The following is a 27,506-nucleotide window of genomic DNA, read 5'->3' as shown; positions in this document are numbered from 1 at the left end:
CTGTCAGGTAAGCTGTCTTTAAAGAAAACTAAATAAAATATTAGAGTTTGACTATTTAAACATTCATAAACACTCGTTTATTGTGTTAGTGAGGTGTATTCCTTAACCGGAAGCGCAACACAACATTTTCTGAAGTTCGATGTGGTGAAGACGGAGATAAGAGGTAAGCTAAAGCTTAGCTTTGTAATAACAAAGTAAAACATTAGATTTTGACTTTTTTAACATTCATTAACACTCCTTCATTGTGTTAGTGGGGTGTATTCGTAAACTGGAATCACAACGCAAGGTTTTCTGAAGCGCAATGTGGTGACGATGGTGAAAGGAGGTAAGCTAAAGCTTCGCTTTATATTAACAAAATAAATATAAGTGTGTCGTAAACTTGTATTTTTAATTGATATGAATTATTCAACAATCAGAAACATGTTACTTATGAATACTTTGCAACTATTTCTATATCGAGTTTTGCACGTGATTCAGGAAGCCGGTTTGCATGCGATTATATAAAGTTATATATATTTATAAATGTGCGTGCTTCCATCGAACGTATTGAGTGCTTATGCAGTGTTCGTATTCACGAAGTCTGCTTAAGGTAAAAGTATCGAGTTTACACTAATGCATATGCATTAATGCACTGAGTTTTTACACAGCTCCAAAAATAATACATAATAAAAATTGAAAAAGCTAGCTTAATCATTTTTTATGTTGTTTAATACTGTTGTTTTTCTCCATCTGTCTTTCCAGTGTGAACATTTGTGGTGCAACAATAGAAGGATATGGTGCATCCTGTTTTTGGAGGTATACAATTTTGTTAATTTCACACTTGACTATTAATTTGGCTTTGCCAAAATAAAAGGTGAACCTGGCATATTTTCTGCATTTTGGGTGATTTGTCTGCTTTTAAAGGCATCATATTTTTCTCAGTCAGTTAAGATACAGTATAAAAGCTTGTGTAAGGACCATGAAAATCAACTTTTTTGTTTCATGTACTTGTACTTTTCAGTCCAATGCTGTCTGTGGAAACACACAGAGAAGTTGATTCAGTGTTTAATGGTGTACATCTCTGACAATGCTGATAATCTCATCAGGCATTACCAGGTGAGTGTCTGGAATACATTGAACGCTGTACATAAGGCAGTAGTATTTAAACCTGGTCTTGGGGACTCCCTGCTCTGCACATTTTTGCATGCCTCCCTTATTTAACACCCCTGATTCAGATCATCAGCTAAGAGAGACATAAGCCCTATACAGTACTGTTATACACATTAATACATTTTACAGTCCTACTAGCCTGTTGTTGCCACAGTTATGTTCAGTTTTCACGAACTTTTTAGTTTGTTTTCATTCGTCACGTCTCCTTTGTCTTAGTTTCTCGGCACTCATCTGTTACCATGGACAATTCATCATTTAGTTCATCACCATTACATATTTAAGTTGCTCTTGTTCACTCAGTGTTTGTCCGGTCACGTTTAAGGGTATATTTACACGACAACGATGTACTAAAAACGTAAAGTTTTTTCTTTCTATAGATGACAGTGTTAATAAAACTATCCCCATTCACACAGGTTCGCAAAAATGGCAAAAAAAACAACAACTGTATTATGTATGCCAGACAAGTAGTTGGCAATGTCACTACTCGCCTTCACATACGCATTCTTTTACAGAGCACTCGCAGAAAACACCTTACCTTTGCGTTGAAAAGTAAGGTGGATAGACTAAATACGTAATACGCATGTGCGTGCTATCACTGTTTTCACAGATTCGTGTTTTTGCAGTTTATATGGAGATGACAATTGTATCGTTTTCAAAAACTTTTTGAAACCCATTTTCAAAAGTTTGTGTTTTCAGGCCACCAAAACGCTTTTGTGTAAATGAACGGCCATAATGGCTAAAAAAGTTTTCCATTTTTTGTTGAAAACGGTTTTGTGTAAACAGCCCCTAAGTTAAGTGTGTTGCATCCTGTTCGCCTGTCATTTGGATTATTGTTATTAAAGCTTTGTGTTGGCACCTTCTTCTTCATCTTCGTCTGTTTGCCTGCAACCACCCTTGATAGTTGTTTAGAGTAATATAAAATAAAACCAAAATGAAACGATAAACTAACATTTATTTTATTTATTAAATATAAAGGTGATTTCTTGTTATTTCAAAACATTCTATCTCATTTTGTATTTTTCCCCACTGTAAAAAAATCTGAAACTACCACGTAATGTTGTAAGTAAATACACATTTGCTATGCTTTTCTTTAGGATAGCCATGGTGACCTAAAGGAACTGGAACAGCACACACACTAAGGATTATCACAAAGGTGGATTCATGGACGATCCTTTAGAGACTGTAACTTTCTTTTGGCCAAACTGTCACTTTTTTTTAAGAAGTACTACAGTCATGATTTTTGGTTTTTAGACTATTTAAGTTGCTGTTTCCAGAGTAGTATTGCAATCTCTGTCAGAAAACCTAAAATGCTTTATTTTTGTACTCATTTTAATAATTGTACTAATTGTGTGAAAACCTTTTGTTGAAATGCTGTCCAAAAATGAAGTAAAATGCTGTTTTGTGTTTATTGTATGTTTTGTACTTATTTTAAGACATTGAATGTTCTAGAGCAGTACAGTAAGTTTTATTCAATAGCTCAAGGTCTAAAATTAATTAAATTTTTAGTTTGTTCAACTCAATTTACTGTCTTTTTTTAAATGTAAATTAGCTTAAATTTTAAGTTAACACAACTAGCTATTACTTGGTAAATTCAACTTGTGTTTTTAAGTAAAGAATGTTGAGTAAACAAATATATTTAAGTACCTATAACAAAGGATTTCTTGTTAGTTTTACACTAACATTTGCTTCAAGTTGGATTTACTTAAAAAGTGTGATGCAAAAATGGTGCATATGTATTTTAAGTAAATCCAACACATCATTTTTTACAGTGTATATTTTCATCTACATTATGATTCCATAAATTGCCTGCACGTTTTCAAAGCCATACAAATTTTACGAATTATGCCATTGAATAAATATGACGAAAAAAGCACTGCTGCATTATTATAACATCAGTATTTTTTTTAATTTTTTTATAAGAAACATCTGAAAGCAATATGACCATTTCAGATAACTCAGATCGTTAATATCGGACATTGCATTTGAGCATGAAACTAAACACTGATATGCAGCGCATTCAGCATGTTAATAAATGCTGATATCCCAACGCATCCTATATTAGATTAATCAGATGCAGCTATTACAACTTTCATCTGCAAAAAGTTCGCGAATGCAAACGTGAGCATGACCGAAAGTGTAACTCCGATTGCACTTTAAAAACACGGCCAACGAAAGCACAACAAATTCACATTCTATTAGGCTACATTTTTTATTTATTCTAAATAATTAATTTTATTATTCTAAAATAATTTATTCATTTCAGCGATTAGCTGTGTTATCTTCTTGGTTCCGCCTGCGTTGCATTTTGGTCTTACGGCAAATGATGCAATGCTCGCCTGAGTTGCCGCTCTGTTATCACCAGACATTTTATGTACAAATGTTAGATGGTAGCGCATTGTATTTGTTGTAGATTTGTGTGACAGCTTGGCGCTGCACAGCTTGCACTGAACTGTATTTTCATCTATCTTGTTAAAGTAAAGCCAGACATCACTATGTGACTTCGAGGCCATTCTCTCTCTTCTCACGTCTTTTGACGCATGCTCAGTGGTGTATAAAGTACTCGAAAACCATACTTGAGTAAAAGTATAGATATCTTACCAGAAAATGACTTTGGTAGAAGTTAAAGTCACTGTTTAGAATGTTACTTGAGTAAAAGTTTTAAAGTATGTGATATTTTCTGTACAAGTACGAAAAGTATTTTTTTTTTTTTTATAGTAAACGTACTTAAGTATTGAAAGTAAAAGTACAAGCAAATGTAAAATACAAAAGGAGCAAAAAAATATTATTAAAAATTGTTCTATACACAGTTTGAGCAGCAAGATTGTGTTCAGTTTTAACTCTTTCTTACATTTTGTTTCTTTGAATAAAAAAAATGGCTAAATGTTTATTGTAATTTTTCAATATAAAAATACTAATATGTTAATTATACATTGATCGTTCATGTTAATTCATAGTGCATTATAACTAATGTAAGAAACAACTTTAAAATGTTAAAATGTAAATGTTGAAATTAACAATGAACAATACTTTTATTAACATTATTTAATGTTACAAATGGACTCTTATTGTAAAGTGTTACCATTTCATATAAATCCAGTCATGCTTAAAAATTACCATCTTTACACACAAAGGCATAGCATAGGTCTATTATATGTATACTTTCACACATTATTTGCCTCTTTTAGAAAACTTGATTATCTAGTCAAAATGTGTTACAGTGTTGATAAAAAAAGAACTGAAATCGAATACATTTCTAATTTATGTTTCTGTCGCTGCATGATGAGGATACAGTTTAAATATGCAACTTCGTTGGATAACGAAAGCATAACAGCAAACAAATGGATATAAACTAATGCAAATGAATAACAATCGTGACATTAAACAGTTGGTGTTTTTGTCACATTGTTTTAACCGATTGAGGTACTACTAATGTTAGCATCCTCTCAGCCTCGACGGCAAACATACTACTGTTCTCCACTAATGCAGCATCTAGTCCACAAACTAATTACTTTATAATGATATGAAAACATGTACTGTAGTGTACACTGTATAACATACCATTTTGTTGTCCGTTTTATATCCGTTTTTGAAGTGTCGCGCTCTGTGCAGGGCATAGCCTCATGTCACGTGTCAAAACAAACTCTACGAGGCATCAGTGAGAGTTTTTATTTCGCCTCTAGAGGCCGCTCTCGTACTGTATAATGACAGCGCACTCTTATCAGCCGCTCCAGCAATGGACGCAAACTGGAAAATGAAATCAACCGGGGCTGAGCGAGCACTTTTTTTGCACATGCTTGCTTGCAGCCTGTGTTCTTCCGACTTTATTTTGTAGTAAGTAACGAAAATGCTTTGGGAAAATGTATCGGAGTAAAAGTATACATTTTATTTAGGAAATGTAGTGGAGTAAAAGTAAAAGTTGACAGAAATATAAAAACTCAAGTAAAGTACAGATTCTCCCAAAAAATACTTAAGTACTGTAACGAAGTATTATTACTTCGTTACATTACACCACTGCGCATGCTGTGGCAAGCTAAACAATCAGAGCAAACCAATCAGGAGAAAAAAAAAAAAAAATATATATATATATATATATATATATATATATATATATATATATATATATATATATATATATCATTGTTTACATGATCGATTGTTGCTGTCACGGTCGAGTACTTGATCGCTGTTGCACATTCCTAATTGCTACTAAGCTTTCAAATTTAAACTTCCTAAATCCTGGAAAACATCCTGCAGCAAATACAATAATTTGCAATTTGTTTTTTGTCATAAAAACATTTTATCTGCCTAAATGTGCCTATTCGGCTTTGCGGAAGTCGTCGGCAGCGCACAGATCACAGCACTTCACAAAATCATCAATGTCACCAAAGAAGTGTGTTTTTGGCTGTGAGGGAAAGATAACCTTGCTTCCCAAAGAACCCAGCGTTAAGTGGAGCTTAGAGTTTTGTACATTGATGCGCTCTCGATATTTGTTATTAAAATAACCATAGAAACTGATAGTTGCAATCACTTTTTTATTGGTTAAAATGAATGGAAAATATCTTGTGTTTTTCCGTGGCTGCTCGAGCCCTCAGGATCGGCGCTTATGGTTTCGTAAACAAGGCCCAGTTCTACGCGGGATTTACAGATCGTTTGAAACCGAAAGATGGAGTGGTCACAGTGGGAATGATCCCGGTCATGAGTCGGAACCGCAGGTGGTGAGTAAAACTGCTTTGCTGGCAATAGACACCTAAGTGCATATAATGTAAACAACACGAACATAGTGAATTCATAAATTCATTATTCATCATTCACTATACGCTATATTCATTATAGTGATTCAAAAGTTATCCAGGGATAATGTGTGTGTTTAAATACAGTTGTTTAGCTGACCATTGATAGCTTGCAGATGATAGCTACACAAAAGCTGCGTGTGCTCATCACTCTTTAGCTCCGCTCACACGGCACGCCTCCAGGCGCTCTGATGTTTTCGGAAAGACTCGGTACAGCGCATGTATCTTTTATAAATATGATAAAACTAAAGACTTTTTGGAGATGTGAAGGATGCAACTCTATAGGTAACATTGAACACATTGGGCTTAACGGGCGAACTGCAATAAAGACGCTGAAGGCCATATTTGCACTCTGTATAGTTATATGCAGACTCTTGGACATGTGGTGGTATCAGATGCATTGGGAGTGAGAATATGTTGACGTTTTTAAGGGAGCAAGAACGGTGTAAGTTATATCTAAGCTAAAGAATGGTAAATCGGCAGACCCTGATGGTCTAGGCTCCAAGACTAGGCTTCACTTGGCTTCAAGACAAGAAAAATGTCTTCCATCTCTAATAGGTATAGACCAAAATTATAAAGAATTGTAAAATATTCTAAGTTTATAAAGAATGGTCCATTACACATTCATAAGAAGATATTTTGAAGAATATGGGTAGCCAAACAGCTGATTTGCTCCATTAACTTTCATAGTATGGAAAAAATACAATGGAAATCATTGAGGCCCATCTACTGTTTGCTTACAGACATTCTTCAAAATATCTTCTTTTGTGTTCAGCAGAAGAAAGAAATTCATACAGGTTTGGAACAACTTGAGGGTAAGTAAATGACAGAATTTTCATTTCTGGGTGAACTATCCCTTTAAGGACATAGTAAAAGTATAGTAAAAGTCTACTATAAAACTTAGGATCTTTTCATACACTTTATGAGAATTTTTTTTTTTTTTTTTTTTTTTTTACACAGGCAATGTAATATGCCTCTTACTCCATTGACTGATAGATATGTATTTTATTTTTGAAAATATGTGAATATGTGGAAGAGATGCGCGGATCAGCTCTAACGTTACCTGAATCCGCTGTTAAAATTAATCATTCACCCGCCCAAACCTATGATTTTCTCTGAATTAGATATCTGATCGTCACGTTACAATTATTAAAATTCTCAGTGTTAAGCGTGATGATATGGCAACATATTACACATAAGTAGACTGCTTTAAAGAGTGTTCACACTTGGCAGGTACGAACTCTGGTGTGATTGCTCTGTTGGTACAGTTCATTTAATTAATGGACGCCGCTAGCTTGTAATATTGTATATACATGTCATAAATGTAGGGAAATAGTCAGGCTGACAGAGAGAATCTCAGAATTAGAGACACGCATCCAAACTTTAATCGAGGATAGTAAGAATGCAAGGGCTTCAGATACTGTTTTGGATGCGACTAGCTTAGTGAACTCTGTACATTGTTCGGTTCCGGCTGTAGAGCCTGCGCAGCAGGGCACTTGGGTAACGGTGAGGCGGCCTAGCCGCGGAAAACACCACTCTTCCGTTCCAATAAGAACATCAAACAGGTTCTCCCCACTCAGTGATACACCCACTGAGAATCCTGTTGAAAGTGCCCTAGTTATTGGCGATTCTATTACACGGAACGTGAAAATAGAGACACCAGCCACCATAGTCACATGTTTGCCGGGAGCCAGAGCACCTGACATCAAAGCAAATTTAAAAGTGCTGGCTAATGCTAATCGTAAATACTCTAAGATTATTATTCACGTCGGCACTAATGATGACTTCGCCAGTCGGAGATCACTAAAATTAACATTAAAGAGGTGTGTGAACTCGCAAGTACAATGTCAGGAGAAGTAATTTGCTCTGGCCCCCTTCCTGTTCGTCGGAGTGATGAGATAGTTAGCAGATTATCATCACTCAATGGCTGGCTGTCTAAGTGGTGTCCGCAAAATAATATAGGTTTCATAGATAATTGGAAAAGTTTTTGGGGCAGACCTGACCTGTTAAAAAGAGATGGTATTCATCCCTCCCGGGATGGTGCTGCTCTTCTCTCTAGTAATATGGCACATAGTCTTAGAACTGAAACATGACAAACTGGGGCCCAGGTCAGAAAGCAGACAGACTGGCTAAACCGACCGTCTGCTAGCTGCCTCACGTTACAGAAGTCAGAAAATTCAGATAACTCTCAACACATAGAAACTCTTACACCTAGATATTTTCAAATAGAGACCGTGTCTGTACCCCGAATTAGTAAAAACAAAAAACTTCCAAACCCATTTAATGGTAAAAATTTAATTGATGTTCAACAAATAAAAAATAGAGATAATAATGCTAAACAAATGATAAAACTCGGGTTGTTAAATATTAGATCCCTTTCTTCAAAATCACTTATTGTTAATGATATTATCAAAGATAATAATCTAGATGTGCTGTGTTTGACAGAAACTTGGCTAAAACCGGACGATTACATTACTTTAAATGAGTCTAGTCCTCAAGGTTATGATTATCGACACAATGCCCGTCAGAAAGGCAAAGGGGGAGGTGTTGCTGTAATCTATAGTAATATTTACAGTATTAGTCAGAAGTCTTTCAAATATAATTCCTTCGAAACTATGGTACTTTACGTAACATTATGTAAGTTGACATTTGTGCTGGCTACTGTATACAGGCCACCAGGACACAATACAGACTTTATCAAAGAATTTAGGATTGGCATTAGGATTGGCATTTGCAGATATTCTAAACTCTATTGGTGTTAGACAACATGTGTCAGGACCCACTCATTGTCGTAATCATACTTTAGATCTAATATTGTCACATGGAATCGATATTGATGCTGTTGAAATTCTGCAGCAGAGTGACGACATCTCAGATCATTATCTAGTCTCGTGTATACTACATTTAGTCAAGGCGGCTAAACTGCCTCCATGCCATAAATATGGTAGAACCATCACTTCTACCACTAAAGATTGCTTTATAAATAATCTTCCTGATCATTTTCATCGCCTTAGCATACCAGACAGCTTAGAAGACCTCGATGTTGCAACAGAAACTATTGCCTCTGTCTTTTCCAGCACATTAGACTCAGTTGCTCCTTTGCGTTTAAAAAAGATTAAGGAAATTAATCCAATGCCATGGTACAATGACCACACTCGGGCCCTAAAGTTAGCAGCCAGAAAAATGGAGCGCAGCTGGAAGAAATCAAAACTAGAAGTATTTCGTATTTCATATTTCGTGGAGAGAGAGAATGATTGAGTACAGAAAGGCCTTAAAATCTGCTAGATCTGCCTATTTTTCAAAACTCTTAGAAGAAAATAAACACAACCCTAGGTATTTATTTGATACAGTGGCTAAATTAACAAGAAATAAAGCTTCAACTTCTAATGTTTCCAAAGAGCACAGCAGTAATGACTTTATGAACTTCTTTACTTGCAAGATTGATAATATTAGAGAAAAAATAATAACCATGCAACCGTCTACTACAGTATCGTGTCAGATTGTGCATTGTAGTGTCCCTGAGGAAAAATTCAATTCATTTACTGCTTTAGGAGAGGAAGAATTGTCTAAACTTGTTAAATCATCAAAATCAACAACATGTATGTTAGACCCTATACCGACTAAGCTATTGAAAGAAATGCTTCCAGAGGTCATAGACCCTCTTCTCAATATCGTCAATTCATCTTTATCATTAGGATACGTACCAAAAACTTTTAAGCTGGCTATTATTAAACCTCTTATTAAAAAACCACAACTTGATCCTAGAGAATTAGTCAATTACAGGATTTCCAGTCAGGATTTAGACCGTACCATAGTACTGAGACTGCTCTCATTAGAGTTACTAATGATTTGCTCTTATCATCAGATCGTGGTTGTATCTCTCTATTAGTGTTACTGGATCTTAGTGCAGCATTTGACACTATTGATCACAATATTCTTTTAAATAGACTCGAAAATTATGTTGGCATTAGTGGAATTGCATTGTCATGGTTCAAATCATACTTATCTGACCGTTATCAGTTTGTAGTAGTAAACGAAGACATGTCATATCGATCACAAGTTCAATATGGAGTACCACAAGGCTCAGTACTAGGACCGTTACTGTTCACTCTGTACATGCTACCCTTGGGAGATATCATTAGGAAGCATGGCGTTAGTTTTCACTGTTACGCTGATGATACTCCGCTCTATATTTCTTCGCGCCCTGACGAAACTTACCAATTCACAAAATTAACGGAATGCATAGCTGATATAAAAAATTGGATGACCAGTAATTTCCTACTACTAAATTCAGAAAAAACAGAGATTCTAATTTTTGGACCAAAAACTTCTTCACGTAATAACCTAGAATATTGTCTAACACTTGATGGCTGCTCTGTTAAGTCTTCGTCGTCAGTTAGGAACCTGGGTGTGCTCTTTGATACCAATCTTTCATTTGAAGGCCATGTTACTAGCATCTGTAAAACCGCATTCTTCCATCTTAAAAATATATCTAAACTACGACATATGCTCTCAATGAAAAATGCAGAACAGTTAGTTCATGCGTTCATGACCTCAAGGCTAGATTACTGTAACGCTCTACTGGGTGGTTGTTCTGCTCGCCTGATAAATAAACTACAGCTCGTACAAAATGCAGCAGCTAGAGTTCTTACTAGAACCAGGAAGTATGACCATATTAGCCCAGTTCTGTCAACACTGCATTGGCTTCCTGTTAAACATCGTATAGATTTTAAAATCTTGCTAATTACTTACAAAGCACTAAATGGTTTAGCTCCCCAGTACCTGAGCGAGCTCCTAATTCATTATAGTCCTTCACGTCTATTGCGATCTCAGAATTCAGGCCAGCTGATAATACCTAGAATATCAAAATCAACTGCAGGTGGTAGATCCTTCTCCTATTTGGCACCTAAACTCTGGAACAATCTTCCTAGCATTGTTCGGGAAGCAGACACACTCTGTCAGTTTAAATCTAGACTAAAAACGCATCTCTTTAACCTGGCATATACATAACACATTACCAATTTCCAAATCCGTTAAAGGATTATTGCATAAATTAGGTCAGCCGGAACCGGGAACACTTCCTATAACACCTGATGTACTCGTTACATCAGAAGAAGAATGGCATCTACGCTAATATTAGTCTTTCTGTTTATCCCGAGGTTCACCGTAGTCAACCGGATCCGGGCCGTATCCAGGTGAGACCAAGGACCTGCACCTTGACACGACCACAACGCAGCCCTGAAGTATCAGCAGAGATTGAGTCAACTAGATCATCCCCTGTGAAGGCCTCATCGACACGACAGCCACGACACAGTTCCTCAACAACCGTCCATACCGGCGTGATGAATACGATCCTCAATTGGATGGAACTGAAATAAATACTTTTAATGTTGCGATCCTATTGGACTTATGATAGCAACCTGAATTGTAACAAAGCACTGTTGGCCAGAGGAGAACTGGCACCCCGACTAAGCCTGGTTTCTCCCAAGGTTTTTTTCTCCATTTTAACACCAATTTGCCACTTGTCTGCCACCTGATGTCACCTGATGGAGTTTGGGTTCCTTGCCGCTGTCGCCTCTGGCTTGCTTAGTTGGGGACACTTGACTTGACATTTGATATTCAACAGTGCTTTGATCTGCCTGCATTGACACTATTCTTTAAGAGCTGCTGTGCAGGCAAACAATGTACCAGTTATCAATGTAAAGCTGCTTTGACACAATCTACATTGTAAAAAGTGCTATATAAATAAAGGTGACTTGACTTGACTTGACTTAAGTATGAATGCTGCCATCCGAACCCTGGTGTGCACTAAATAAGCGGACCGAGAATCCTGAAAAGGTAAGTCTTGGTCCACTTCCAAATGAACTCTGTTGCAGTTTAACTGAAATATGAATACAACACGGACCAAAGACATTTAAACAAACCAAAAACAGAATGTGATGTCACAAGATGCGAGCCTAAAAAGGACAGAATGCTGAAGCAGCAAGGGGGCCAAGATGGCGCTGTGATAGGTGGACGCGTTCTTAACGTCTCGTCAGGAAATTTTGAAATAGAACGATTATATAGCTATTATAATATAAGCATTGCTACTTATGAACGTGTAAGTGATTGCGCTCTTTACATTACCCTCCTTGTGCCAATTTATCTATGGGTAGAAGGAAAAATAGACAAACTTCCAACGTGACAGCACATGCGCCTATGTCAACTATGGAGCCTGTTCAAAATGTTGATGGAAACGATAACACCGTTTCCTCCGTGGAATTGATTTCGGAAAATATAGAGGAACATAACTGGTTCGATTCACTCCCAGATTTGAGTGATCTCCTTGCTACTCCCCTGCCTGAAACTCCCTTAAAACCCCTATCAAAGAAAACAAAACGGGAACATATGGAAAGTAACGACTCTTCTGCGGAAATTCTGGAGGCCATTTGCGAGCTTTCTGGCAAATACGACAAGATGTTTCAGAAAATTTCTGCAATTGATGCAACGATAGGATCTACAGCTAAGCAGATTGAGACTTTGTCGTCAACTGTTGCTCAACTTGTTACCGAGGTAGCATCGCACAAGGAGTCTCTGAGAGTTGTGGCGATGGAGATTCAGGTGCTACAAAAGGTGAATAAAACCCTGAAGGAAGAGGTGGATGAATGTAAGCGCTACACTTGGAGATGGACATTAAAGCTACATGGTGTGAGAGAGAAGGATGGCGAGGATGTCCGGAAAGCTGCAATTGAGGTCCTTAGCAACATAGTTCCCGGTATCAGCGACAACCTTGAGGATGCAGTTGACATTGCACATCGCCTTGGCCAGAGAAGAAAGGATGGTTCCCACAGATCCATCATCATACTTTTTGCTCTGCGTCGTTTTCGTGACCTTGTTTGGCAAGCTGCCAGAGGCTGCAAATTTCTCCTCGAGAACAAGTTGCGACTCACGGAAGCCCTTTCACCAGAAGATAGGGCTGCCAGAGAAAAACTTTGGCCCCTTGTTAAGAAAGCCAGAGATGAGGGAAAGAAAGCCTCCTTTCGCGGTTCATTTGCCTTAATTGACAGGAAAAGATTCAACTACTCTGATGTAAAATAGTTTCTGCGGTAGGCCTATGCTCCTTTAAGGGAATATACAAGGTACTATGCTGTTTTTTTCTTTTTCGTTTTACGTTTGTGTGACTCACCTACACTTGGAGTTTATCTAATTGACTCTTACTGTTCGCTCCTATTAATCCCCTGGGCAACGAATTTTGTGAAATTCTTTTTGTTCCTCCTCTCGTTGAGCCGCTAATTTTGTAATGTACATAACTACGGTTGGCTATATAATGACACTTCTCTTCCTTTTGGTTACCTAAAATGCTTAATGACAAACAAGGCGGTGAAGTGAATTTTCTCAAATTTAATGTTTGTGAATTATCTTTGGTTATATATTGTTCCTATTTCAAAAATAGAATTTGTTAGTGTTTGTTCAAATATAAGAGGTACTAGAATTGTTTTCTGTGTTTAATGGATTTTAAGTTTAATTCTTTTTCTGTTATATCCTTAAATGTAAGGGGTTTACGTGACGCAGTAAAGAGGAAAGCTGGTTTTTTTTGTAAAAGCAGTGAGTCGGATATAATTCTTCTTCAGGAAACACACTCGTGTGAAATGGATGTAAAATTTTGGAAAAATCAATGGGGAAATACAATTTACTGTAGCCATGGCTCTAGTCATTCTGCTGGAGTTTCGATTTTATTGCATAAGTTTAAAGGGCACATACTATGAGTGGAGTCTTCCGATGAAGGCAGATGGATTATTTTATCGCTTCAGCAGGATAACTCAATCTTTACTATTTGTAATATTTACGGGTGTAATTCTCGATCAGCCAACAAGTCTCTCTTTTCTCAGATAACCTCTAAATTGAAAGAAGTACTTACTAAGTACCCAGACTCTTTTGTGATTTTGGGTGGGGATTTTAATGAATGTGTGGATGATACCTTTGACAGATTTCCTCCCAGAAGCAACGATAGCCTGCTTTTAAATATTAACATTTTATCAATATGCGCAGAATTTTCTCTTACAGATATATGGCGTTTTTTTCACCCTGAGATGCAGGAATATACTTGGTCTAATAGTAATATGTCCTCCCAATCAAGAATTGACCTCCTCTTGATCTCTTCCTCAGCTCTTCAATTTGTTATAGATGTTTCTCATTCTTTTGCACCCCTCTCAGATCATAAACAAAAGTCTAAAATTGTGTAGCAACACTGATAAAATTCCAAAATGACGCGGTTATTGGAAATTTAATAATTCTCTCCTAAAAGATGCTTCCTTCAATGATGGTATTAAGAACTTGTTTTCAGATATATTTTCTAAAAAATGTAGTGATGGTTATAAAGCGAAATGGGAAATCCCTTTCAAGGGAACTCGCGCTGCGTAGTCGCTATGGGAACGCCTCTGCGTGATGTCGTCATGAAGCATGTATGAAATCTGTCCAATTAGTAGACGGAACGTCATAGGCGGGTGGCATCACTGACCAGGAACTATAAAGCCAGCCCGAAAACACTCTCATTCAGCTTCTGTGTCTTCAGCAAGCGCTACGTGTATCTTGTCTGTCTTATTTATTGTTGTCTGTCTACCATCATTCATTCAAAAGAATTGGTATTATGGTGAGTGAACAGCAGTTTAGAAAGTGTGTTCATCCCTGCCCTCGTTTTATTATGGGTGGGGATACACACAATCTTTGTGTTGTTTGTTTGGGAGCGCAGCATGCCCAGGCAGCTCTCGAGGGGCTGCCTGTGTGCATTGTGAACAGTTTCCTTTGAGGACGCTGCGCTCCCGCCGAGCCCTCTTTGAGGAGAGTGGCTCGGTTCGCGCGCCCCAGGGCTCGGGCCCCGCTTCTGTTGAGGCAGAACGGCATCTCATGTCCTGGGGTTCGCAAATGGATGTGGCAGCAGGGTTAGAGACGGGCTCTGCCTTATCTCTGCCCTCACCTGCTGCATCCGGTGTGTCGATTCGGAGGCAGGAAGCACGCGTTGCGGTTTCTTCCGCTCCAGTCGACACAGTCACGTTAATGGTGTCTAGTTCTGAGGAGCTGGACGTTGTTAGCGTGACAACAGGAGAGACTGAAGACTCGCCACTTCACTCTCCCGCGAGCGAGGAGCTCATGGAGGTGCTTACTCGCGCTGTTGCCAGGCTCAATATCGATTGGCCAGCTGAGAAGCAAGAGCAGAGAACTGGAAGTAAACTTGATGAACGCTTCTTACCATCAAGGTCTGCTCTACCTCCACGTCGGGCGCTACCATTTTTTCCCGATCTCCACACTGAGGTGTCGAGATCGTGGAAGAGACCGGTGTCATCCCATGTTTACTCCCCTCAAACCTCCACATACAGTAACGTGGTGGGTATGAGAAAACACGGGTATGGGGCGATGCCGAGAGCGGAAGAGACGCTCGCGAGCCATCTCTCTCCACAGGCGGCATCGTCCCTCAAAGCCCCGACGTTGCCCACTAAGCCGCTAAAGACTACCTCAGCACTAGTGGGCAAAGCGTACTCGGCAGCAGGTCAAGCTGCGGCATGCTTACATACTATGGCCATCAATCAAGCATACCAAGTTGACCTGCTGAAAGACTTGGGTGATAGTGAGGAAGTGGGGGCTGATTTCATCCATGAGTTGCGTCAGTCAGCAGATTTAGCGCTCCGTGCCACCAAGGAGACGGCCAAGTCAATCGGCCGCTCTATGGCAGCCCTGGTGGCTACGGAGCGCCATCTCTGGCTAAATCTGTCTGACATTAAAGATCGTGACAAGACGTTTCTCTTGGATGCCCCACTGAATCCGTCTGGCCTCTTTGGTGACGCTATCACGTCTGTCACCGAGAGGTTTCAGGAGGCGAGGAAGCAGGCTGCTGCTATGCAGCAGTTTCTTCCTTGTCGTGCCCAAGTCCCTTCGGCTGCTGGGCGGGAGCAGCCGAAGCAGAGTACGAGCTCCTCGCAGCATCACAGACAACAGCAGAAGCAGAGCGTTGCTACCCGTACTCCCCCTCCGAGGAGCTGGGAGGCGGGGCAACGCTCGCAGCCGAAGTCCTACAAAGGCAAGACAGATCTGAGGGCTGTCATTGCGGCTAAGAGGGCTTCGGCAAAGAAATCCTGACGCCAGCAGCGTCAGGATCCTGAGGGTGGTCCCCTCCGGAGTCAAACAGTGTTCACCTCTCTCAACGGTGCCTGTTTGTCTTCGGTGCCCTCAGGGGGGAGCTCTGCCAACCCCGCTATCATACCGGGGCGCAGTAGCTCCTCGCGGGTCACCCGAGGGTGGCGCGCTTTCTCTGCAGTCAGTTCAGTTGTTCCCTGCTGGGGTTCCGCTTCAGGGCACTGTGCTGGCTGCCCATATTCCACCAGAGGCCAGCCTCGAGAGGCTGGTTCCCTTAGTAGATTTTTTGTCAGAGTGGAAAAATCTGTCAAAAGTATCTCAGTGGGTCCTGCACACGATAGAAAAGGGGTATGCGATTCAGTTCAGAACACGCCCACCCCGATTCAACGGGGTCCTGCCCACTATGGTGGGCCCCGAGCAGGCTCTGGTAATGGCACAAGAAGTACAGACTCTCTTGCAAAAGGAGGCTATAGAAAGGGTTCCTCCTCCCAGCAGGGAGTCAGGGTTTTACAGACGCTATTTCATTGTGCCAAAGAAAGACGGGGGATTGCGTCCAATTTTAGATCTGCGGCAGTTGAATCGAACAGTAGCAAAGCTCAAGTTCAAAATGCTGACAGTCAAACACATCGTGTCACAAATCAGGTCCGAGGACTGGTTTGTCACGATAGATCTAAAAGACGCATACTTCCATGTATCAATCCTCCCGCAACACAGGAAGTTCCTAAGGTTTGCTTTCGGGGGCGAAGCATACCAATATCGGGTTCTTCCCTTCGGCCTAGCATTGTCACCTCGCACCTTCACCAAGTGTGTAGACGCGGCTCTGACACCCTTGCGTATGCAGGGCATCCGCATTTTAAACTACATAGACGATTGGTTGATTCTGGCTCAATCAGAGCAGATGGCAGTCCAACATCGAGATGTTGTTCTCGCTCACATGAGAAGGTTGGGGTTCAGATTAAACGCAAAGAAAAGTGTGCTTTCTCCAGCGCGGAGGACCACTTATCTAGGCGTGGTGTGGGATTTGGTGATTATGCGCGCCCGTCTATCTCCGGCTCGCATAACATCGATTCTCTCGACTGTCTCAGACATAAAGCTAGGCCAGTCACTCACTGTCAAACAGTTCCAGAGACTATTAGGTCTTATGGCAGCAGCGTCCAACGTGATACCTTTTGGCCTGCTGAACATGAGACCACTGCAGTGGTGGCTCAAAATCAAGGGGTTCTCACCGAGGGGGAATCTTTTTCGTATGATCAGAGTCACGCGGCGATGCTTACGTGCTCTAGTCATATGGAAGCAACCTTGGTTTCTGTCCCAGGGACCTATGCTGGGGGCTCTCAGTCGTCGCGTCACGCTAACGACAGATGCGTCCCTCACGGGCTGGGGGGCGATCATGAGTGGTCGCTCGACTCGAGGTCTTTGGCAGGACCATCATCTTTCGTGGCACATAAATTGCCTGGAGATGCAGGCGGTATTTCTAGCACTGAAATATTTCCTTCCAGACCTCATGGATCATCATGTGTTAGTACGATCAGACAACACTTCGGTGGTCTCTTACTTGAATCATCAGGGGGGTCTGAGATCACGCCCATTATACAAGCTGGCGAATCAGATCCTCCTGTGGTCCCAAGGGAAACTGCTCTCCCTCAGAGCAGTATATATCCCGGGGTACCTGAATGTGGGAGCAGACATCCTGTCGAGGCAGGGGCCGAGGCCCGGGGAATGGAGACTTCACCCAGATATAGTGAAGCTTTTATGGGAGAACTACGGCGTAGCCCAAGTGGATCTGTTTGCATCTCGAGAGACGACTCACTGTCCACTGTGATTCTCGATGTCAAACCCAGCACCTCTTGGGCTGGATGCTTTGGTACAGCCGTGGCCGAGGCTGCCGCTGTACGCCTTTCCCCTGATTGCGCTGCTCCCGGGAGTTCTGGAGAGAGTGCGCCGGGACGGGGCCCGTCTGTTGTTAGTAGCCCCGTTTTGTCCGGCTCGAGTATGGTTCTTGGACCTGGTATCCCTTCTCAACGGGTCTCCGATGGAGATTCCGATCAGGAGGGACCTTCTCTCTCAGGCGGGCGATCTGATTTTTCACCCCCCGTCCGGAGCTATGGAAGCTGTGGGCATGGCCTCTGAGGGGGCACAGCTCAGAGGTTCCGGTCTCTCAACCGAGGTTGTAGAGACCATTCTCCAATCCAGAGCTCCCTCCACGAGGAAACTCTACTCTTTGAAGTGGAGATTATTCACTTCTTGGTGTGAAAATCACCAGTGGGATCGTGTTAACTGCTCGGTTAGCACAGTACTGGATTTCCTGCAGGATAGATTTTCTTTAGGGTTATCCCCCTCCACACTGAAGGTGTATGTGGCAGCCTTAGCTGCTTACCACGCTCCTTTGAGTGGGGTATCTTTGGGGAGACACCCACTTATCACTCGTTTCCTCCGTGGCACTTTGAGGTTGAGACCCGCAGCTCGCACGAGAGTACCGGCTTGGGATTTGGCCATTGTGTTGCAAGGCCTTTCTATGGCCCCCTTCGAACCCATTGAGGAGGTGCCAGAAAAATTCCTAACACTTAAGACAGTGTTTCTGCTTTCTATTACGTCTCTCAAGAGAATTGGAGACATTCAGGCCCTGTCGGTGTCTCCATCGTGCCTCGAATTTGCGCCTGGTAATGTTAAGGCTTTCCTTCATCCCAGACCGGGATACATACCTAAGGTTCTCACCAATCCTGTGAGACCTATTGTGCTGCAGGCCTTCTGTCCTCCTCCTTTTACGTCCTCGGACCAGGAAAAGCTAAATCTGCTGTGCCCGGTGAGGGCGCTGGATGCATATGTCCACAGAGCTGCCATGTGGAGAAAAGCTGATCAGCTATTTGTATGTTTTAGAGCACCTAGGAAGTGTCTCCCTGCATCCAAGCAGAGAATGAGCAAGTGGGTGGTCGAGGCCATCTCACTTGCTTATGAGTCAGTTGGACAGCCTTCACCCTTGGCCGTCCGGGCTCATTCAACCAGGAGTATGGCTGCCTCTAAGGCTTTAATCTCAGGGGTTTCCCTAAATGATGTTTGTGATGCGGCAGGCTGGTCCTCACCGCATACATTTGTGAGGTTTTATGAATTAGACCTCGGCTCCACTCTGGGGGCGCAGGTGTTACTGTGAGTTGAGCGCTGAGGCCCTACACGAACGGTCACTTGCTCGTATGGCGACGTTGGGATTTCGTTCCCATAGCGACTACGCAGCGCGAGTTCCCTTGAAAGGGAACGTCTCGGTTATGTATATAACCTTAGTTCCCTGAATAGGGAACGAGACGCTGCGTTGCCCTGCCATACTCCCGTCATGCCCGTGAGCGACTTGCTTCAGTATTTCAGAAGCTGAATGAGAGTGTTTTCGGGCTGGCTTTATAGTTCCTGGTCAGTGACGTCACCCGCCTATGACGTTCCGTCTCCTGATTGGACAGATTTCATACGTGCTTCATGACGACATCACGCAGAGGCGTTTCCATAGCGACTACGCAGCGTCTCGTTCCCTATTCAGGGAACTAAGGTTATATACATAACCGAGACGTTCTTTAAATATAAGGCTAGGCAGATCGCCATTAGAAGAAGTAAAGATTTAAAAGCCTCTAAAAATAAAAAAAATACATGAACTCCTAAATAAAATAAATGCTTTATTGCAAAAAACATTAACTCAGGAGGAAGAACTGCTTTTGAGAGAATTAAGTTTACAAATTAATCAAGCTTACTTGGATTTGGCTAGAGGGGTCTAGAGTCCTGCAACGGGTCGGGTACATACGGGTACCCGCATAAAAGTGGCTAAAACGGGTGGATTGTGACATTCCTAAAATTCACGGGCGGGGATGCAGGCGGATAATTAACTCCTTGCGGGCGGGTAGTAGCGCAGATGAAAAATATGCGCAATATTTGTATGTCTAAATTACCATTACACATACGCAACAACGATATGACATTTGACCCATCACGTCACCACCACTGCGACAGTGCGACTTTTGTTGATGCTTCTTGTAGCCTAGTTGGAGCGAGCGTTGCAGGAGAGGCTATGGATGAAGTAAAAGTAAAGTTGGCCAGTGGAGTAAATAAAATTGTTGACAACTAGTCTTTAAAGGCAAAATCGGATGTGTGGAGAAAGTGTGGTTTAATACGAGATCAGGAAAATAACATCATAAGTGGCTTTGCGGCTTGCAAAACATGCCATAAAGTTTTGGCATTTGATAGCCGGAAGCTGGGCACGTCTTCTCTTAGGAAGCATGTTGAGACTTGCAGAAGCACAGCAGGGGTTGCCAGTGCGACAATTGACAGGTACTTTGCCAAAGGCTACAAACCTCCAAGAGGGGAAGACAAGGAGGCGATAACACAATTGGCTGTGCAATTTGTGTGCCGAGACATTAGATCATTTGAGACTGTGTGCGGCGATGGATTTTTGGAACTTGCACAGGGCTTAATTGACACTGGGGCACGAGCTGGCCTTGTGAACGCGCGTCAGCTTCTGCCCGATCCAACTACTGTCTCCCGTAGGATCACTAAATATGCAGAGGATAAAAGACAAGACATAATTCCGGAGCTGAGGGAACAATTGACCGAGAGCAACGGGGCTGTGACGCTGGATTTGTGGACGGATGATTTCCGAAAAATTGGATATCTCTGTGTGACAATACATTATATTAAAAGCAATTGGGAACTGCAGGAGCGAGTGCTCTGCACAGCTGAATGGGACAGCAATTTACGTAAAACAGCTGACAACCTCAGGCCAGCCATCGTCAAAGCACAGAGGTGCAAACATTGTTGCAGCCCTCCGCACAGCCACGAGATTGAGTTGCGCAGCACATATCCTGAACACAGTATTGCATACCACACTTAGGAAACCTGCTGAGGACGATTTGTTTGGCGAAGAGGTATCTGGTGTCTTTGAGTCCGCTAAGTCGCTTGTGACTTATTTTAAGCAGTCACATCTCCAGAATCGTCTGCAAAAAACACTGAAAGCATCCGTGGAGACGCGATGGAACTCGCTTCACACGATGCTGGACTCCATTAGCAGCCAGTACGAGACCATCCGTGCTCTTCTGGAGGAACGTGACGAAGAACACCGTTTAAACTGCATGAGCAAGGAGACTTTGCATGACATTGTGAATTTTTTGGCACGATTCAAAGAAGCCACAAAAGCCCTGGAAGCATCCAAAACTCCGACCATTCACTTGACAGCTGTGTGGTTGGAGCGCCTCAGACGTCACCTTCAGCCGTCTTCTACCAACAGTCTGACATTGTCATCGCTTAAAGAAAAATGCCTCAAGATTTTAACTGAGAAATTTGAGCTGCATCTCTTGCACAAGCTGGCAATGTTCTTGCATCCAAAGTTGAAAAGCCTAAAGCTGCTGGCAGACCATGGTGAAATTATGGGAGTTCATAGCGAAGCACGGCATCTTGTGAAAGGTAAGCTATTCAATCACAAACTAATATACGCTACTTGTCTTCAGTGGTGGAATGTAACGAAGTACAAATACTTATTTGAAAAAAAAAAAGAAAATAAAAAACATTTTCTGATCAGTTTTTCCATCTGCCAAAACAGGAATTTAAAAAAATCTCCATGTTTTCTGTGCTGATGCGGTCGTGATGAGTTCATGTAACATGTAAGGGTTGCGCTGCCAATAAAGCACCTAAAAGCTATCACAAAGAACCGGCAAAAAAGTAATGATTATGATTATGTAAAATATAGCAAGGAGACATGTTAATTGTTTATTAATAAACAAGTGTTTTCTGTGTCAGTGGCTGCAAAGATGAAGTTGACGATGCTGACTCGTGATCTTCGCAGTAGTGAACGCGCCTGAGAGAAATGCACATTTCATTCGATTACATAAGCAGAGAGCAGTCTGTTTTCTTTCGTTTTGAATTGCTCTGTTTAAAAGTAGACATTTCAATATAGATATATTTCTCAGGTCTGTGAGGCAAGTAGGCTACCTTATACGCTGAGTTTTAGTTCATTTATGATACGAGCTCCAGTTCACGCCCCCGCGCCTCCATGTCGTGATCATTTCAATTATTAGAATATAGACATTAAGAGAATAAATTGTAATGCAAGTATAATACTTAAAGTACATTTAAAATCAGGTACTTTTTACTTAAGTAGGGTTTTCATTGTGGTACTTATTACTAAACTAAATATGTCTAAAGTAAATATGTCTCTGGTTATTTTTACTTTTACTTAAGTACTGAGATTCAGTACTTCCTCCACCATTGCTTGTCTTTAATAATTAACGATTATTGTTAATGGGCAAATTAATAATTTAGTGAAATATATACATCCATGTGTCTGTTTCTTTTAAATAGAACTCGAGGAGAAACGCGAAGATCTGCTATCAGGCCGCAGCATGTCGGCGGCCCCAGCTGCGAAGAGAGTTCGTTTGGTTTCAACAGTTGATCGTTTGTCAGACGTAGAGGACTCCAGCGATGACACTGTGCTGCCCGAGGACGAGGTCTCTGCATACATCGAGTTCAAGCCACCCAAGGGGGATCCTTTCGATGTTTTGCTGTGGTGGAAGGAGCATGCGAAAACATTTCCCAACCTGGCAAAGATTGCGCGGAATGTTCTCTCCATCCCAGCATCGAGCGCTGCGAGTGAGAGAGACTTTTCCACAGCTGGATTTGTAATTCAAGAACGGAGAACGCAACTTAAACCTGGGACTGTGGACGACATCCTTTTCCTGCACAGTAACCTTAAGGAAAAGTAAATGCATAGGCATAGGCCTATAGTCTATTGTTTGTGAGCGACAGGCTCAAGTTGGTTTTTTTGTCTTGTTCTTTTTTTTTCATTAATAGGTCTATTTGCGTATAGTTATCAGGTTCCATAGCCTATTTAAGTGCCGATGGTAGGCTACTTGAATGGCGCAAAACAAATCGCACTTTAGCCTGTTTCATTAGTCCATTCATGACGCTGTTGTGATGTTGAGAGAGGTGCGAGATAAAAAATAAAGCACTTTAATTGGAATGATTTTAGCGTGTGTGATTTATCGCGGGCACGGATCGGGTAACGGGCCAAATATTAACGGGTCTGGGCGGGTGCGGATTTAATTTTGATATTATCACGGGTGACGGGTCGGATCTGGTGCTGAACTTTGCAGGTACGGGCGGGGGCGGGTCTCCAAAAATGGACCCGTGCAGGACTCTGGAGGGGTCTTTATCAGGTCAAAAGCCAAATGGCTAGAGGATGGAGAGACTAATTCCAGTTATTTTTTTGCGTTAGAGAAGAGGAATTGCAGGAGAAATTTTTTGACAGCTCTAAATATTAATGGTGTCAAGTGCACTGATCCTAATCTAATTTCTAATTTTATCACAAGCTTTTATGACAAACTTTACACTTCCGAATTTAATATGGATAATTGTGAGACTTTTGTCGAAACAATTAAAAACTATATTCCTACCATTGATAATGATTTTAAAGACCTCCGTGAGTCTACTTTAACAATTGGGGAAATTAAATCTGCTCTCTTCTCTATGAAGAAAGGGAAATCCCAGATTTTCTGTCGAATTTTACGTCCATTTTTGGGACTTAATAAAATCCCCTCTGCTTTGCATGTACGAAGAAAGTATTGCTCAGAAGGAAATGACTACATCAATGAAACAGGGTATAATTTCTCTTATTCCAAAACCTGAAAAAGATTCTCTCTTAATTGATAATTGGCGACCAATTACACTCTTAACAGTTGATTATAAGATCTTGGCCTTGGTATATGCTAATAGATTGAAACTTAAGCTTAATCAAATTATTGCGGAAATGCAGTCAGGTTTTGTCAAAGGTAGGCATATTAGCAATAATATAAGACTTGTTTTAGATTTACTGGATTATGCTGATTTTGTGCACTCTAAAGCCATTATTCTTTTCTTAGGTTTTAATAAGGCCTTCGACACCATTGAACATGGATTTCTCCTGCAATCTCTCAAACTGGTTTTGGGGATTCTTTTGTTAACATAATTGAAATGTTTTATAAAAGGAATTAGTAGTTCCGTCATAGTCAATATGTACACCTCTCAAAGATTTGCTATAAAGCGTGGTGTCAGACAGGGTTGCCCGATTTCACCCTTTCTATTTATTTTGGTTACTGAGCTATTATCATTGAGTATTATGCACAATCAGAGCTTAAAAGGTATCTCCATCTTCGATAGGGAAATCAAAATTTCGCAGCTGGCTGATGACACCACTCTTTTTTTAAAGGATAAAAGTCAAATCTCTAGTGCCATTCAGATAGTTAAAAAGTTCTCGTATGCTTCTGGGTTAAAGTTAAATATGTCCAAGTGTGAGATAATGTCTCTGCATAATTGCGACGATACGTTAATTGATGGTATTCCAGTCAAAGACACAATAAAGTATTTAGGTATTTATTTAACTAAAAATTTAGTAGCCAGACAGCAACTTAATTTTTCTAGTCGGATTAAGAAAACCCAAAATATTTTTAATCTTTGGTTACAAAGAGATCTATCTCTCTATGGTAGGGTTTTTCTTTCGAAAGCAGAAGGTCTTTCTCGCTTCATGTATCTCTTTATATGTGACTGATTTTACTGCCAAAAGTGTCAATAAAATTTTCCTTGACTTTATATGGAAAAACAGGTCTCATAAACTTAAAAAAGCAGTAATTTCCAACTGTAGAAGTGATGGGAGACTAGAAGTGTTAAATTTTCATAACATTATTAATGTGTTTAAAATAAACTGGCTTAAAAGATGTCTAATAAATCCAAATTCTTTATGGTTTTTTATTCCTAATTATATATAATAAAATTGGAGGCCTAACTTTTATCTTAAAATGTAATTATATGTATAATAAACTCCCGGTTAAACTATCTAATTTCCATCAGCAGGCTCTTCTTGCATGGAAATTGTGTTACATCCACAATTTTTCACCACACAAAACTCTTCTGTGGAATAATATGAATATAACTGTCAGAAACAAATCTCTCTTTTTCCCCAATTGGTTTAATAGAGGTTTAACTTATATTCTTTCTTTATTTGACAATTCTGGTAATATCTTGTCCTATGAATGCTTTATGACTGTTCATGACTTCCCTATTCCTTTTAAAGAATATAATACCGTGATTAAAGCTATTCCCACAGGTCTAGTGCATCTGGTTAAGAGCCACATATTGTACAACCAGAAAGATACAAAGGAGTCGGCTTTGTTATTGGATGGCATTAGCATTTATGACAAGAAATGTAATAATAAACACATCCGACAAGTTTTTCAGAAAAGAGACCAAATTCGCCCTAGAGGCAGATCTCATTGGGCTGCCCTAATTGATAATATCAACTGGAGAAAAGCATGGTTGTTAGCCTATAAATATTGCATTCCTAATAAGACTAAAGAAGTCCACTTTAAAATACTGCATAAGATATACCTGGTTAATTCAACAATATCCAAATATGTTGATATTCCTAGTACTTGCTCATTTTGTGGTCATGAAGACGAAACATTGATACATTTATTCTATTCTTGTGAATTGGTTCAAAAGTTTTGGTCTAACTTATACTCCCATTTAAATAATACCCCCATTAATACACAATCTTTTAATTTGAAAGATAATATTTGTTATTACACTGATTCCAACAAATCTAAAGAATATATTTTCAATTTTTTTATTTTGTTTACATTTTTCATCCATAAACAGAAATTTATGAGCTCACTTCCTACTCTCTCACATTTTTTGATTGAGGTAGACTCGCTGCTTAAATCTTTTAGGTTAACTAGTAATGCAAAATGTGATCGATTCCTAAAGCTATATGAACAATTCTTTTGTAATGGCTCTGATGGTCAAGTTTAATCAGCTTTGTATTGACCTTTTTTTTTTTTTTTTTCCCCGATTACTTATTTCTTAGTATTGTTTCCCCATAAATGTATGGTACTTATCCCCTTATTTCTCCCTTTTTTGTCCCTTGTCTTTTATATCCTCTTCATATTTACGTAAATTATTCTTAACACTTCTTTTAGATATTTGACTCTACATACAAAGGTCTTTTATTTCTTAATTCAAAGTTTTTTTTTTATCTTTTGGTTCGGTCTTAAAAATTACAGTGCAAGCGCTAAGTGAACCAGGACTAAATGTATTATTTCTTTTATTGTTCCAGACAATAGCAAGAGAACCAAACTACCAGTGTGAACACACCCTAAATGAACATTTAAAGTAAAAGTTCTTCTTTGGCAAAATAACATTTCTTTAATAGCCTAAACACAGGCTGTACTCCCTTCAAACTTAAATTGTCACTGTTTCCGTCACTGCAACTTCCCAAACACACACACAAGAAATTAAATATGTTCAGCCCAAGCAAAGGCTGAATATAGGCTTTATTAGTTTATTGTCATATACATACAGTGCTTCACAGCTGTTTCATAACATATACCTAGCACTTGATTCGTCCTGGTTAACTCTTTCAGGAAAACGCTCCCACGTGGTACTTTTCTTTCAATCCTTTTGTTTTTAATTCTCCTTTTTTAAATATATCTCAGATCTGTTTTGCCTCCAGTGCTGCTTAAACAAGTGGACCCCGAAACTGCATAGCTTATCCGAATCTGTGCATGACTAATGTGTGGTAACACTTTACTGAATGATCCACTTTAGACAGTCTACTAATAAGTAACTTTGCAACTACTTGTCAACTAGCAGTCATTAAAGTATTATTAGACTGTCTGCTTAATATCTGCTAACACTTTATTTTGATGGTCCCCCAACAGACATTCGACTATAAGTAACTTTGTAACTACTTGTCAATTTATTCTACTAACCCGAACCCTAACACCCACACAGACACACATTACCTCAGTCTACTAATACTCTAATGAGAGTTAGTCGACATGTATTTGGAAAGTTACTTATAGTTAGTAGAATGTAAAAAGTGGACCATCAAAATAATGTGTAACCAAATATGTATATCTTATCTTTTGTATAACAACTTCTTGGCCTTTGTAAATGATTTTTTGGATGCTGAGGGAGGGAGGCAGGGGAGGATGGGAAAGCAGTTAATAAGCAAATTGTGTTCTTTGGAGATTTTCTTGTTATTTTTCATATTTTTTCAATAAAGATATGGTTTAAAAAAAAAAAAAAAAAAAAAAAAAACAACCTCACTCAAGACCAAGTTGGGACAGGTGCTCTGCCATGTCTATGTGTGGTTTGTGTTTTATTCCTCTTTTTAAGGTTCCACAGATGACAATGTTCATTTTATTTTGAAGTTTTTATTTGAAAGTATGGGCCAAAAATGGGAGCTGAAATATTTCCAGGTTTTAATTTGGCCAGTGCAAACTTGTAAATCGACTTTTTTTTTTTTTTTTTTTTTTTTTTTTTCAATATCACATTTTAAATTTAGGTTCTAATTTCAATTTTAGTATTCAACATTTATTGTTTTAAATGATTAACTGTTTTCAAACTCTTTTCTTGCCACTATGTATGCTTAAACTAATATAGTCATGTACGAGGAGCACA

At 40.0% G+C, this 27,506-nt stretch overlaps 3 protein-coding genes across 14 annotated transcripts in view; 2 read left to right on the top strand and 1 right to left on the bottom strand.

Annotated features, from left to right (window-relative positions):
- si:ch211-196c10.15 (uncharacterized) overlaps positions 1 to 14,489 on the top strand; it is a 370,952-nt gene extending 356,463 nt beyond the window's left edge. For 2 of the 4 annotated variants that reach the window (XM_051877637.1, XM_051877628.1), the window contains exon 2: positions 11,099 to 14,489. In XM_051877637.1, the coding sequence (XP_051733597.1) occupies positions 12,087 to 13,016 (930 nt within the window). In that variant the 5' untranslated portion in view covers positions 11,099 to 12,086 and the 3' untranslated portion in view covers positions 13,017 to 14,489. Of the gene's footprint in view, positions 1 to 10,996 lie in introns of all 4 variants that reach the window. The other 2 variants (XM_051877618.1, XM_051877612.1) reach the window with 1 other exon arrangement.
- The window catches only part of med1 (mediator complex subunit 1), a 633,161-nt gene that overhangs the window by 508,481 nt on the left and 97,174 nt on the right, over positions 1 to 27,506 (bottom strand). The window lies entirely within an intron of this gene.
- Positions 20,852 to 27,371, top strand: LOC127503598 (uncharacterized). Its single transcript, XM_051877600.1, has 2 exons — positions 20,852 to 21,479; positions 22,374 to 27,371. The coding sequence occupies exon 2, from the start codon at positions 24,852 to 24,854 to the stop codon at positions 25,851 to 25,853; it is 1,002 nt and encodes a 333-aa protein (XP_051733560.1). The 5' UTR covers positions 20,852 to 21,479; positions 22,374 to 24,851; the 3' UTR covers positions 25,854 to 27,371.

This window comes from Ctenopharyngodon idella, chromosome 2 (assembly GCF_019924925.1).
Source record: "Ctenopharyngodon idella isolate HZGC_01 chromosome 2, HZGC01, whole genome shotgun sequence".
Taxonomy (NCBI): domain Eukaryota; kingdom Metazoa; phylum Chordata; class Actinopteri; order Cypriniformes; family Xenocyprididae; genus Ctenopharyngodon; species Ctenopharyngodon idella.
Note: the sequence above shows the minus strand (reverse complement) of the source record. Positions and strands in the feature narration are given on the sequence as shown.

What these genes read in the sequence shown, in the direction of transcription:
- LOC127503598 (XM_051877600.1), top strand. Translation starts at nt 24,852, where the DNA reads ATGTATAATAAACTCCCGGTTAAACTATCTAATTTCCATCAGCAGGCT.